Source organism: Pleurodeles waltl, chromosome 2_1 (assembly GCF_031143425.1).
Source record: "Pleurodeles waltl isolate 20211129_DDA chromosome 2_1, aPleWal1.hap1.20221129, whole genome shotgun sequence".
Taxonomy (NCBI): domain Eukaryota; kingdom Metazoa; phylum Chordata; class Amphibia; order Caudata; family Salamandridae; genus Pleurodeles; species Pleurodeles waltl.
Genome location: NC_090438.1, coordinates 373,977,629 through 373,993,258, shown reverse-complemented (window position 1 = coordinate 373,993,258; position 15,630 = coordinate 373,977,629). Strand labels below are relative to the sequence as shown.

At 41.4% G+C, this 15,630-nt stretch overlaps 1 protein-coding gene across 18 annotated transcripts in view; it reads right to left on the bottom strand.

Annotated features, from left to right (window-relative positions):
• The window catches only part of DACH2 (dachshund family transcription factor 2), a 732,802-nt gene that overhangs the window by 433,263 nt on the left and 283,909 nt on the right, over positions 1-15,630 (bottom strand). For all 18 annotated transcript variants that reach the window (XM_069212664.1, XM_069212678.1, XM_069212666.1 and 15 more), the window contains one exon: positions 1,228-1,343. In XM_069212664.1, the coding sequence (XP_069068765.1) occupies positions 1,228-1,343 (116 nt within the window). The remainder of the gene's footprint in view (positions 1-1,227; positions 1,344-15,630) is intronic.

Below are 15,630 nucleotides of genomic sequence, written 5' to 3'. Positions count from 1 at the left end.
CATAGGACTGGATTTTGTGAAATAATGAGTGAGATTTACAGTCAGAAAAGTCCTCAATATTTTAAATCATGATTGGTGAATTCAGACACTAAATCCAGCGTTTTGCAGTTGTAATTTAAGTTGCTAAGACATGTTGATGAATGGGACTTTGCATGCTTAGGACTAAATGCACACACCTGGCATTTCTTAATATTGATAATGAGTTCATAAAACCCAACTACTACAGTCGATGCCAAGTCTATATTTTTAATATTTTTTTTCTTCCTTATTTTTTCGAATCAACACTGCAGGCTGACCGCTTCTATGCTAGAAAAACAACAAGCGCTACCTCAACTGTTCACCAGTTCAAAATTCGCAAATCCCCATCTGGGTGTTCTCTCTCTCCCACGACTATTATCTAAGGACCACTTGCTATTAAATGAGTCATTCAGGCAACATCAATTGATAACCTTGCCAGATTAACTTGGCGGGACAAGTTCTGCCTTAAAATCTGCCTCCGGACTTTACAGCTATTTCTTGCCCTTCTTTCCTCGCGCATCTCCCTTTTCTCTAGTAAATGTAAAGTGCAAGAGAGAAAAGACCATCCCCTCCCCCGACTCTGGGCTCTCGCCCATTACCTTTAGTTTGACCGATTAAGTCCAACACAGGCCCAGGGTGGCAAAGTCCCTGCTATATGTTCGGACAGCCGCATAAAACAGACCAGAGTGCAATGAAACTCAGAGGAATTAATGTACCATTCGGCGGTTTTCCTGAGAGCCTGGCATGGATTCGGCACTGCTGGACCTCCACTGGACACCCTTCAATTAGAGAGTCCAGGTTTCCGCTTCAGGGGGTTTCAGCCTTTGGTAGTTTTCAAAATAAAAAGCCACAATTCTCTGTGAAGCCTTCACACCCTTGAATGGATTTAAAGAAAACATGCCGAATTACGTTTTAGCAACGAATGAAAATGAGAGTGGTGATGCAAAAAAGATGAACTCTGGGTTCATTCTAAATGATCAAAGTATACCTGCAACGTCCTGACAGCAAAAATGACAATTACTAAATAAGCAGATTGCATTCTTGCTGCCACTGCAGTGCGAGCAGCACAGTTTTACTGAATAACTCAAAGAAAGTCAATGGAATAACCTCTGGTGACGCATGAAAGGGCCTGAAGGACAGGGCGCCTCGATCGATCTCGGTTTATTTCCACCACTGCGCGGTATGAAGAGACGCGGCAGATGTTATTACCTGTCGGGGAGATAAGTCCGGGTGATAAGAGGCCGGGGACTCCGTGGGGCAGGAGTCGCGCGCTGTCTTGCATTGCCACTCCCAGGGAGCGTTTCGGAGGCCTTCCTGGTCTGGAGCTGTGGGAAGCAAAGCAGAAAAAATACGATCATTTTTCCTATAGCGATAATCATTTTTACTCAAATTATTTTCCAAGACTCTAGATCGAAGTCCCGCTCTTCTACTGCAAATTTGTAGTAACTTATACACATCTCAAACAGCATCAGGGCTGCACTAGGCTGACCCCAAAATAAACAAATAACGCTCTGAGTGGCTGACATCATACCGCTTGATTGACGGTTTTGCATAGATGAGAGACGGCTAGTCATGTACCCTGAGTGTAAAGCGTAAAGGACAAAGGTTGTTCTGCTCCAAACATGCAGAGATAGATAAGTATGACCTATAACCTGAGTATTAAACGTGTTCTTTTCTGTCTCATTTCAACTTTCCTAGACAATAGCAGCAGGAGTGACGATGACTCCGCAGGCCTTCGCATAATCTTCAGAATGTCTCCGGCTGCCATTAGCTGCCCGAAGGAGATGCTGAAATAGCTGGTGGAAATATTACCTCTGGTTATTCCTCATTTTCTAAGCTAACTTAGAAATAGGACAGAAAAGTTTCCTATATTATTACCACGGCAGCCTTTTCTGACATACCTACATTTGCATTATGGGATTTTAGTGCACCCATGATTCGGTTGGCCTTATGGATGCTACACCCACCCCGCTCCCCCCCATTGTTAAGTGGCACCCAGTTATAAGCCTACCATCAGTTCTTACTGGTTTCAGGCCCACCTCCACACCATCCTATTTGCCTCTGCTGTGTGTTGGGCAGCCTTCGCGTTTAGAGGTTTGTGGGGGCTCAGCGAGAGGAAGCAGATCACCCTAAGAGGCACAACCAGGAACACTGCTAAGAGGCCTCATCTATGCAATTGTGGGCATTGCTTAAAACATGTAAACTAAAATCCTGTGCATCGCACAGCGTGCCGCCTGAATAGTATTTGGGTGCCTCTGTGAATGCCTTGTGCATCAAGATATAAAACAACATACACAGACATTAAAAAAGCCAGATCTGTTGGCTTTCCCTATTCTTGTTAGCAGTAATAAATGAGTAGAAAGTATTTTGGTGTGGATGGTTACAATTCAAAATGTTCAATTTTGAAAATATGGGACAGCAAATGAAATATTACTACAGTCTAAGGAAAGGTCTCTGAAGTGTCTCATTTACTGCAGAATGCTCCCTCATACCGCTTTCCTTTGCAGTCTCGGTATGGTTAGACACTTGCACCATTTTCTCCCCATGTAATTCTGAAATTCTTCATCTGCATATCATACCTCATTTCTTTCCTCGTCAGCACGTCTCTTTGCTCTCTGCTGCATGTTCTAGCTCAGTGGCTCACAACCTGTGGTCCGGGGACCCCTGGGGGTCTGTGAAGCCTCCTCAGGGGGTCCGCGACTGCTTTGAAAATTAAATAATATTAACAGATTAGGGCCCCAGCTTTCAGTAATGACTCAGTGGGGGGTCCCCGGATTCCAATAATGATTCAGTGGGGGTCCCTGGGTTCCAGTAATGATAAAGTGTGTGTCCACAAAAGTCAAAAGATTGGGAATCACTGCTCTATCTTTCACCTCCTGCACTTCTATACCTTCCAACACACACAAGTCACCCACTCCCTTATCTTTTCCTTTGGTGTTGCATGTATTTCAGTAGCTGTGAACCTCCGTCACACACTTTTCCACAATTAGAACATAGGTGACCATCGTTCTGTGCACTCTGTAGTAGAGCAAGGATTGGAATTGTATGTAGTCTGACTACCTTAATGATCCACTGACAGGCACTGATAGAAACTCTCCCTGCCTTGAACCTCAGCTCCAGAGCCCCACAATGCACCACCATAAAAACACCCACGATACCCTGAACATAGCCAGACACCTGCAAGTGATTCAGTTCACAGTCTCCACTGCAAAAAAGTAATGTTACTTCAAAACTACAAGATGAAGTAAAACATGTGAATTGTAAACAAGAACTGCATTGCTGACATGGATTATTTTAGGGGTGGTTACAGTAACTATTGAGAGGTCACTCTGTTTTTGCCTGTAAAGGACATGAAATAGGGGTGGACAGTGGCCTGAGTCATAGTCAGTTTTTAATCACTGCAAGGTGTGAGACCAAGGAGGACCCGGCCTACTAAAAGCCCTGATATCACCTCTCACACATTCATACAGGGGGTGTCTTATCTCGCTGTTACTCCATTTATGAGAACCATTGTATCTCTACCTCCAACCGGAGAAGCAGCAGTATCAAGGGGTGACATCCACCTGGTTGTAGCTCTTCTGCAAGGCTAAGGCCACCCAGAAGCATCATAAATGTTTCAGGTGTTGACAAAGAAGCTAACAAGAGTGTTAAGCTTCTGCCAGCCTCTAGGTTGGGGCCAGAATTTCTGAGGTTTGCGGTAAGAAAGCAGCCACAGAAAGAAGTGGGACTCCACCAGCAGGAGCTGTAGCTAGGTTACCTTCAACTGTCGCTTGCCTGCCCCCTTCGCTTGGTGCACTCAGACGTTGGAGTGAATCGCTAGTATTCTCCTCCCACTAAGATCAAAACTGAGGCTCTGTGCTGACTGCTGATTGGAGATGCTGTGGATGGACTGTGCAGTGCAAGTTTGAACTGATCAGCTTTGTCGAAGGAAAACCTAAACACAGAGGGACTTAGTAGAGCTTTTATTTATCCACATTTTTCTTATTTTAGGCATTCGTAAAGGGTCAAGTATAGCCCCAGGAAATAGTGGAGCGCTTTGCAGAAAACATTTTCACTGCAGCAGGAGCATCTCGAGCATAACGCACTGTACACAAAACTGGGTTATGTATGTAGGGTAGACTGAAAGCAGGTTACAGAAACTAGGATGTAACAGTAAATCAGATGAGTACATGTTATTGAGAAAGCTACTTCACATTGCATGTCTTTTCACATTACCCATATTTACAATAGTACACACATTCAGAGGGAGGCACAAAGAAATAACGTGACTTGCCAAGAACCACATGATTATTGGCCAAACGCCAGTGGCAGGTCCTTACAGTACAAGTCTGCAGCTGAGTCCTTAGGTCACATCTCCTCCCAGGGGATGTATTACACAGAGTGCCCTGCAGGAGCCCAACAGATGTTTGCACTCACTCTTTGTACCACTGGTGCACTTTGGTATTACAGAAGTGCCTACAGACTAATGTACCATTTCTTGGATCTCAATTGCACAAAATGCCCCCTACCTTGATCTCTGGGGGTATTTCCTTATTTGCACGGAGGTGCACCCTCATGCAAATGAAGGGAAGCCTTTGCCCCTGAGGTTGCTCTGTATTGCAGACACAGAAACAAGGGCAAAAAGCTGTCGGGAAGCGCACTGATTATGTACCACATATTGAGGTTTCGCACTATGAGTGCACTATGGTGGAAGGTAAGCGGTCCCCGAGTACTTCCCAGGCACTTGTTGCAGGAGGATGGGGTCACTCGACAGAGAGCCACCCACCCTTCCTTTAAGAACTACACTGAAAGGCGAACTAGTGGGTTGAAACCCCAGGTCTCCCTCTTAATGCTGTTCTGTCCCGGAGCAGGGAAGAGTGCATCTGCACTGAGACAGGACACTGTCCTGGTCTGTGCCGGGCACACCGCACAATGAGTGTGCTGCAGCACAGACCAGGAAAGTGCACCCAATAAGTAACAGAAGGGAGGAGTTATTTTATTACACTACAATACTCAACTGATTTTGTTCAGCACAAATATAATAAAAACGCTAAAATAAACTTAAGGACAGACTATACACACAGACAATGGCAACATTTAATGTACTTTCCGTGGTTTTATCTACTTTAGGTCAGCCAGCAATATAGTGCAAATAACATTTAGGATAATGCTAGTCAAAGGTAGCATGAAGAAATAAACATGTTCATGCTTTAGGTAAAACGTTTTGAAGTAAACATGTCATTTTTTTTAGAAACTGCAGATGGCTTTTTTATGTGCTTATTCGAAGTGCGTGGATCCAGCATATTTTTGCCCCACTCATTCCGAAAAGAACAGATTTATATGGTGCACAATATTAAAATCAACCTTTTCATGGGTCAAATAATAAATAGAAGTTCCGCTATGTAATATATGTGGAAATATTCCAGCGTTGCAGCGGTGGTAATGCAGCCTGCGCTGCTGAATAATGGAGCACCTGTCTGCAACAATACTGCAAGGCATTGTATTAAATAACCAGGCTCCGGCAATGACTGGGGCCCGGGTGCGCTGCTTGTAGAAATAACTTCCAACTTACAAAGAAATGTAACCTATCCCTCAGTCTATCAGCTTCATGGTGGCAAAACTCTCCATCAATGCACGGAAACTCGCTTTTTAAACGATGACACCTTCTAGCTATCTCAGGCCGAGATAGCATAAACCATTTTTCATTTATCATGCAATTTGCCAGAATTCTGTTGTTTAACATAAATCTAGTGCACACACACAAAAATAAGATTTAGCCACTGCGCCTTCATATTTCAGTTGTCAAGGGTTTCACATTAGTTCTTTGGTTTCTTTTTACAGCGGCAGTGATTTCAGAGGACTGTGTACAGGCCATACGGGGGAATAAATTAACCCCAATTGATGATGTTTGTTCAATTTACTGCTTGGGGTCTCTCCAGAAGTAGGAGGCATTACATAAATGTTAAAGTACGATACATTATTGTTGTATTAACCATCATTCACTGAAGAGAGCACAGGCTATGTTTGCCAATATAAACCCGCCTGGGAGTGCTACCTTTTTGTACCAAGGATGGGCAAAATTATGCTTTTTTTCTGAAATATTTCAAATTTTCAGGGAAATTATATGGAATTCTGTGTTTTGTGATATTTCATTTAATGGGATCTTGTGTGACAATTGAACATAAAGGCGTACCTTCAAGAAGTTTAACATGCTGATAGCAGGCTGGACTGAGGAGAAAGTATCTCTCAGTCAAAAATTCACTGTTCCCACATTACATATTTTCCTTCACCCAGTAGCCTGCCAGGTAAAAGTTCATGGAAATTGTGTAATGCAAAATATATGAATTACACTAGAGTTAGACTGTTTAACGAAAATGTCTCCTATACCAATGAAATTATACTGTGTACCATGAGGCTAGCTACCATTTAACCTAGGAAGAAATATGCATGATTGACACCACATTTAAACAATGCAAACTATTCATCAATCTTTTGATGCAATGTGTTTTTGCAATTTTGTTTTATTTTTATAAGAAAAACTACTATGATGGACAATGTGTCACAATTCATAAAGTACATGTAAAAGGCATTTTCTTAGAGAGCATAGGCTGCTGGGTTCCAAGATATCCATTCCCAATGGGAGCGCCTGCACGACCCTGGAATTAGGCCGATGAAACACCGCTGAGAGATGGAACCAAGTCTTGCTACAGGCGATATAGAGCCTCTGGAGGCATGGAGGCTCCTCATGGTGCCCCTCTGGATTCTCGACCACGTCATAGACCTGCAAATAATCAAAGCTTTGCGCTCCTGTGGTATCCAATATGGTGGCAATGATGTGGTGGCCTTGCTTCAGCAGCTGAGAGCGTGGCATGATTCAGCGGAGGCTCCTGTGTAACAGAAGGGCACTCTAGTTCCCTCAAGGGAGGCAAGTCACCTGAAAGGACCCCAGCAGGCTCTTGTGGGTTGGCAACAAAAAGTGTGAAGGAACAGCAATTGCAAGGGGCAGTGCCAATGAAGACATGATGGTGGATCCAAGCCACAAAATTCTCCTCTTTTAGGGTCGGGCCTGCGAGTGCATGCGCTTGCACATGTGGCTTGCATGCGAGACACTGATGTGTTCAGTAAAGGGGTTGGTGCCCGTCTGTCACTCACCATTTGTTGGTTTGCATGGCATTCATCTTTACAGCTTTGTAATTCATCAAGGCATGTCTGTATCATTTCCGTTCCTCTCTGTGGAGCAGGGATCAAGAACTAATTGATCTCAATGTAATTAGTGCCATTCTGAGGCTCCTGATTTGATTGAGGTACTATTTTGTTCCATCTTCCAGTGCCCTGCAAACAGAAGGCTTGTTGTGACTGGCAAAAATGTGCCTTTTGTTAAGTCGTCTTTTCTCGGTTTCCGCTCATTTTTTGGGGGGGGAGGGGTTTGCTTGTGTGTGCTGTTTTCAAAAGATGACAACTTCTTCAAAATATGTGAGACCTACTGCATTGCAAATGCTTGTTTATGAAGTGGTGGGTAACCACAGCAGTCAAAGAAGATATGCAATATGTGGAAAAAAGATAAACATAACTTCTTTGGACCAAGGAGTTAGCCCCAAATGTGTCCAGTACTTCAGATCCCAGTGGCATGGGAGATGGTCATTCTACAGGAGATGTTCAAATAAATCAAGCGCTAAACACATACAATAAAAAGCGAGGTCTCAGTGCTGAAAGGGACAGAGAAGGAAATGAAGAGTAAGCAGTGCCCTAAAGTGATAGAAGGCTCCTCACAGACACATGATGTCCAGCAATTGTACCACATGTTAGAAAGCTGTGCAGGGGCTTCCATATCGAATTTATAGAATAAGGACATGCCCTTAAAAACATCACTCAGGCAAATACAATGTGCATTGTAGGGCTACCAGTCCTGAATGAAACTGTTTTTTTAAGGAGGAAGAGCAACATTTCTTTCAAATGGTAGTGATGGATGGAGATACGTTGCCAGGAGTTTCAGTGCTGAAAGTTACACAGCTATCTACCAAAGACCCTGTGGTGAGAAATAAAGACTTAGGCACTGTGTTGACAAAGCTATCTGACACTGACCAGCGTGAAATCCTAATGAAGGTAGTAGCAAAGAACAGCTTCTCCAAGTTTGAGGGCCTCAGAGTGTACATTTTCCCAGAGCAGAGCTTCCTGACACAGATATGCTGGAGAGAACTGCAGACTTTTATAAAGTTGATAATTGCCAACTGTACCCACCAAAGGTACAGGTGCAAGAAGGAGAGAGGGCAATGCTTTACAGATCCTGAGGCCACACGTGCATAGGTCGCTATAAGAAAGTGAATTGTTCATTGGGTTGGGTGGTAGTCCACCACAAGGAATACAGTCACTAACATTGTAGGTTCAGGCAAAAATGTAAAGAATTTAAACTTAAGCTCAACCCCTGGTAGGTATGGCATTGCAGACGGCCTTAACTTAGTGAAAATGCATAAATCATTTAGCAGTATTAAAAATGTTAAAACGTCAAAACCCCAACACCATAAAAGTCCCACTTGCTCGGACTTCAGCCCCAAAACATTTCCCATTTAAAAGTCCTATGCTAAGCTGACCTTTGAATGAAGAAATGTTGAATCACTTGTTATAAATGGAGGGGGCGTTGATGTGGGACTGTGAGTTCTTACTCCTCCTTGTTTCCCTGCTCACCCGTCATTCATCTCATCTTTGATTTGACTGGCTAGCGTTCTCTCCATGGACCATCTTGTTAGAGAATTGGAAAAATAAAATGTTGTGCATTTACTTTGGGACCGCCATTGTAGGTTGTGTGTTAATCATTGGATTTTGGTTTATTTTGCCTGTTATTCATTCATGAAATGCGTGGCCTTATAAAAATGACTCAGTGAACAGCCAACAGAAATGGGCTTCTATCCTCATGATCAGTAAGCTTTTTCAAATCCTGAAAGAAATGCCTCAAACTGTAAGTTACAATGATAAGTCTAATTTCCTACAAGAAACTAAAATAAGTTTGTACTCTATTTTCTGAAGGGCATTTTCTAAGAAATTTACTTTTCTTTCAACATCTCCTGAGCTGGAGGTGATGAAGTGTGTCATTTGGTGGGTTGGTCAGGTTCTCCTGGGTAATAAACTTCTCGCTCACCGAACAATGTAAATAAATACTTTACTAGACCATTCACTGGTGCATAGCAGAAGGCACTAAGTCTGAGACAGCCACATTTCCTTGCCCTACTGGCACCACATTTCCACAAACCCATACACACACTGATGTGTAATGGAACTCTTTAGAAAGTCACTCCTGGACTATTTAATGCACAGCAATGCCATACAAATGGTACATTGTGTGCCATATATGCGCCAAGCAACAACAATGCACGTCAGTGTGTATTACAGAATATTTTATCAAACAGAAATATATCTTATGACTTTCTTGTGAGGTGGGTGGGTGGGTGAGATTTAACCAGATTTTAATAGATCAGATAGTGTTAGAATTATATTTAAACACATATGTATAAAACTAATTCATGAGTTGTACATGTAGGTACCTGTACACATGAACATCGAAATGCGCACATAATTTGAGTTGATATTAAGATCGTTTGGAGGTTTATTAACAAAACAGCCCTACTGGGGCGGATGGAATAAAACTTGGCAAACATTAAGGGACGCACTCACTTGATGTCTTTGCATGCCAATCTTTTGAGAGGTAAAAATAGTACCAGGAAGAGGAGGAAACGTTAGAAAACAGCGCAGTGAGACAAGAGTACACGTGTATGTATATATGCATGCATGAACATATTTGTTTTATTGTGTAAGTCTTCTTAAAGTGGAACACGGAGCTTACTGATGGTAAAGTCCACAAGTGGCATTTTAAGATACACATGGAGCAGTAGAAAAAGTAATTTCTAAAATGTTCAGCAATGAAAGCAATAAGTGTTTTCCTAATTAAATGTATTTGGTATGTATTTGTATGGTATTTCTATGGCGCAAACCTTGCCAAGAGGCTAGATGACATAAGTACATATAAGAAGCTTTTGCTCGCTTTCCAGTGGTTTAACGGAAGTCGGGCTTGAACTGGTATGGCTAGCCTTATTATAAAATAAGGCAGTTGAGACATAGCATACAGTAAAGCTGGTGAGAGAACCTGTTTAACTGTTTGCTGGAAACAGGAGTGTTGTTGACGGACTGCAAAAAGCAGGTTGAGATCCACTCCATAGAAGTGGAAACAGACCATAGACGGCAAGTCTGACCTTAATTTCAGCAAAATTAGGGTAAATACTGTTGAAAGAAAGATGGTGGAAAATCTTGAGTCCAGGGTTCACCGCAGCATGGTTATAACAGTGTGCGCTCTCACAAAGAACGCCACTTGTTTATACTATCAATCTGATTTCAAGAAAAGTGATGGACCACGTCTGTTGGATTTGTCCAAACTCAGAGGGACTTCTTAAGCAAGTAGGACCCATGACCAAGGCTTCATAGCTTGCTTGCGAGGCACCTGTGCTGGGAATGTAGTTGGGAGCCAACTAAACTAGGCAGAAATAAGAAGGAAATGCATCTGGATAACTACAAATCTCTTAGTAACAGGGACAGTGATTCTGTGGGTACCGCATTTAGAAACAATGCAATAATGCAGTTGGAAGGTTCATGGAATTGAATGGTTTGTCGAGTTTGAGAGAGTTCTCGGATTTAACCTCCTATAAACCCATTGTACAAATCCTTTACAAAGCATTACTTGGTGTTTTGAGACGGCAGACAGAGAAGACATTTTAGAAGAGGTGCGATAGTGAAATGTCTTTAGCAGACTATTGGTTGAAAAAAAAGGAGATATTATAGTGGGACTAAAATACATTTGGGATACAAATAAAGTAGAAGGGAGAAGCATATGTCATCAGGAATATGCTTCTAGACTAAGTGGTCCTGAAACAAGAGACGCACAAGTAAAACATGCCTAATTTCCAAAAAATGATTGAGGCTTAAACCCACATCAGACCAAGGAAGTTATACAGAATGACAAGTGGGACATCGCTTCCATAAATGCGAGCCCTTCAAAGACCACATGCCTTCGGTGACACACAGGGAGAGTACACAGAGCAGACTTTTTGACAGTATCAATGATATGAATTTGATGATTGAAATATTACTTAGAAGGGTTGGAGTTTCTCAACCACGTCTGAAAAGTCTTTGAGTAGGTACAGTGATGTAATAATGGGTCTATTGTGCTTCCAGTGTGCAGACAGGACATATATAAATGAAAAGACACATTGTCAGATCAAGAAGAGTTCCTTCAGCTTTCACACAACAATGGAATAGGAAACACTGAAAATAGAAATGGCCAGTATAGTGAATTTAGCCACAGAACATTCAAGGTAGTCAGTTTAATGATGGTAGTACAAATGTACCTATACAATCACTGGGTGTATCAGCCCATATAATCAAGAAAGTGCCATAAAGAAACAAAAGTGGCTAAAAGGCCATGGTACCAGAGTCGGACTTGATACACTGGAAACACTGCACAAATAATGTCTGCCAAAACCACTAAAAACGACTTAACTGTTGACGTTTTTAGAAATATTTTACAGTGGAACTTAAAATTGATAAATATTGTTCTAACTGTAAAACAGTTGCATCCACTTCTCTAAAATTCACACAAAACAAAGACTATACCCCAAATGTTTTTTCAAGAAACAGTGCGTCCAAGAAATAATACCCTCCACTAACCTTGTGCACAGACGCAGTTCCAAGAAAACTGGTGATGAAAGGGACAGGTAAAGCGATTTCATTCACCTAGAAAAAGATAAGACCTAGCACTGGCCCCATAGTCATGCCACCACATTTCTTACAATTCACTTTTCTTCGAAGAATGGATTCATTTCAAATGTTTTTCTGCCACTCGACTGGATGCTCGGGCCCCTAGTAAAGGTACAGAGATTGGGTGTACATTGCAGAAAAAACGGGACTGTAAACCATTCATCGAATAAAACCCCATGGCCATCGAGTTCGATTTCTTGCGAACACTAGAACATTAAACATTAAACCACGTAGCTAAAATTTCCTAAAAATTGACATGCTAATATTTACAAAATGTATGTTTGTTGAAATTTAACAACATTTGAGTAGGGTTCTTATTATATGATCTTGATAGTCTGCATGCAGGACCATGATTCTGTTATGCATCTAATAAATATTGCACTGGTGATCCATGGCCTCTAGTTGGATACTCCACATTCTACGCCATTCTAGTTTGCAACCAGATCCCCAGGCCCTGGACTTCTTCAAACGACTGGTTTATATTTTTCATCTCGGTGCTGGAATGGAATATTTACACAGGTTGTTACAAAGAGCAATTCTCTCGAGTTAGGCATGAGACTTGCACATTATTACACTACATTCAAACTTGACATAAAAAATGATCTCTTTGTTTAAGTGTCTCTCTTGTTCATTGTGCTACTCACTTAGTCTAGAATTGCACCTACTGAGATGCTTTGACTGAATTCAGTAATACAAATGTCTTCCAACTCAACAATGAACTCTTCATAATACTTTTGTTCAGCTGTGATTCCTGGGAAAAGAAAGACTGGATCTGAACTGTATTTATTTAGTGTGTTAATCCGCATGCAAATGAGTGTGCCCTCTTCAGCTAGCACCTCTTGGAAGCTCCCACAAAGGACCAACGGAGTCAATTGATCAGCAAATCTCTACAGTTAAATCACAAGGCTGTATTGGTAGACAGGGCCCTCGACATATACCAAACCAAGGAAACTGCTGCAAAAGCCACTGGACTATCTGCAAAAGATCACTACAGATGGGTAATGGCAGCGAGCACTTAAATACATTGTTTCACCAGAATCAGCCGGGAATTTACATATTAATCAAGGAGAACAAACATGAAGCGACTTTACTAGGAAACTGTTATTGTGATGACAATTTAATCAGCATAGGTTGAAAGGTCTGTGATTTCAGCATCCTTTTCTGCTCAATATTGATTGAGGAACTGATTTTAGTAACACACTATTTTCCAAGGCACAAATATCCATGTAATTACCCTATAATTGCATAGTAATTGCTTGCTGCAAATTATTTTTCTAAGTTTCAACGTAATGGCTGTTTCCTTGTGCACTGCAAAAAGGAACGCTGAATTGCCTTTTATACTTAATGTAACCTTTTCAGCTATTCCAGTTGACTGTGCCACCACTTGTCAAGTGTCCCCCCTGATCTTTCCTACATGCCCACAATGGCTTTCTTGACTGATATTGCTTACACAATGACAATACCCAGATCGGGCAAAACCCTGGGAGTTGCTGCTGCAGCTAGATCAACTTTAGATGCTCCTTTTGAAAGATTAATGGAGGAAAACTGTACCAGGGAATTATAATTTCCTCTGGGGTTTAGTCAGCCATTTAGCATAATTTATCCTCATGCTTTGCCTTTCATTCTTCCGGGCTTCTAGGAGGTGCTGAAATAGTGTGCTATCCTCTGGAGGCCGAGGAATGAACTAAGTGGAAATGTATTTCAATCGTACTTCAGATTTCTGAAAGTGAAGTGGATTTCCAACCCCACAAACTCTGTTGGCATGACCACACAGCCAGGTACTCTAAGGGAGTATCACCTACTGCAATATCAAAAAACATTAATACACTCTATGACATATTTATTCAAAGCCAGGGCTGACAGCTCTCCCAGAATCATTTTAATAGTAATTTAGATGGGTAGGACACTGACTCGGTTACTGGCTCAAGGGAACAGTAGGTCCGACGCCCCTTGGTCCTTGAGTGGCCATTACTGAGTACGGCATACTGCTGGGAACCCAACAGGGGGAGGGGAAGGAAGGAACGGAGCACATGTATGTGTAGGACTGCTGTATTGAATGTCATCATACCTGACGTTTTTGTCCCTTCTATTACTATCTCTGAAAATTTGAAATAAAGATTGTAAAAAAGGAAGAAAAATAATTGAGATATGATTTGTTCGCATTTATTGTTACAATTACCTGATTAAAACATATCTAGTTTGCTTTTTTAAGAGACATATGGTTATGGGTGGTGTGTTATTTATATGTTGAACAGATTAATTAACCCAGCAGAGACAGGCTTCCATAGAGCCTATTACTTTCAATAAAGTTTTGCACCAACAGGTGCACCATTATTTGACCCAAACACACTATGAAATTGTGCTTTTTCCACTGGTGAGTCAGAGCAAGTTGTATTTGCAGGACGTCAAAATGTTAATCAAAAACTGCACTCGCATCAGTAAAATCAATGCAGTTTGAGAATATGAGAGCAATCAATTTATGCTGGTCCAAGACATTACTTTTTAGAAGGCATTCCATCTTAATGTTTGAAAAGACATTCTTGAAAAACAGCAGAAGACCGCTGTGACCACATCAATGTCAACATGATAATTGAAAGGAAGGAGAAGGGCAAAAAGGAAGAAAGGGAGAAGAGAAGAAAGTTGGATGAGGAGAGAAAGTGTGCGAGAGGAGGAGACAGTGGCAAAGAAAGTGGAGATGGAAACAGGAGAAGGAGAAAGAACAAAAAAGTGAAAAGGGAAATGGAAAACTGAAAAGGAGACAAAATATAAGAAACAATAAAAGACGGGTCAAGGCAAGAAAGGAATGTCTGAGAATGAGGAGGAGTCATTCACTTATGCACCAGCACAGAAAGAATGCTGAAAGGAAAGTGGATGAAAGAAATGGTATAGATCCAACACGCCACAGAAGCAGTAACTCTATTCAATTAGAGGTGACAAAATAAAGAACAACTGTTGCTCAGAAACAATCCCCCATAGGTTCTGCAACTATGGCCTGTAATTCTTTACCTTACAACACAAGAACTGAGCCCTCTCTTCTCACCTCCACGAGGCACCAGAAAATTAATCTCTCCTGCCTCTTCCGACAATCATGTAATGTACTCCAAATAAATATATTTTGTTTAATCACGTTCTTCCTCAGATACAATCAAATTTGTCCCAAGCTGTTTATTATTCTCTCTCTTGTTCTATGGTTATGTTGTTATTTTTGTAATGCTCTGTAACTTTATTTTTATATAAAGTGCCCTACTACCTATTTTGGCGTAAGTGATATGCATAGTAATGTTAAAAGAGTATATAACTCGAATAAGGAAAGACCAACAGCAAATATGCTAAACTTAAACCTAAACATTACAATTAGACCTTTCCCTAATCCCATTTGAAACATGTGCCTAAACATTACTATGCCTTAATTCTAACCAAGCGCGTATCCTACGCCTAAATCTTAGCCATAGTACAAACTCAAAGGGTGTTACTTAAAGTTGGTGGGTGGGATACTCTCACAAAATGTGATGGCTTTCTTTCCTGCTGTATTACAAGTGCCATAGGCTATTATGCACTTGTAATACAGTGGACAAGACATTCGCCACATTTGTATCTAGTCCATGAAACTCTAAATGAGGCCTATTGCCTAAAACCTATTCTAGTTTTAGGTGCATGCCTAAATATAAGACTAAGCCTCTCCATATTTGTACTTTTTTGTTATAGCTATTTGTTTTTTGTCAAATAATTAAAAGATAAGGGTTTGAACACAAGTCTCCAATGCATCTTGTGCAGATGGTGCAGTGACACTGAGGCTAGAGGTTGAGAAGCCCACTGCATTCCAATTATGGCTAT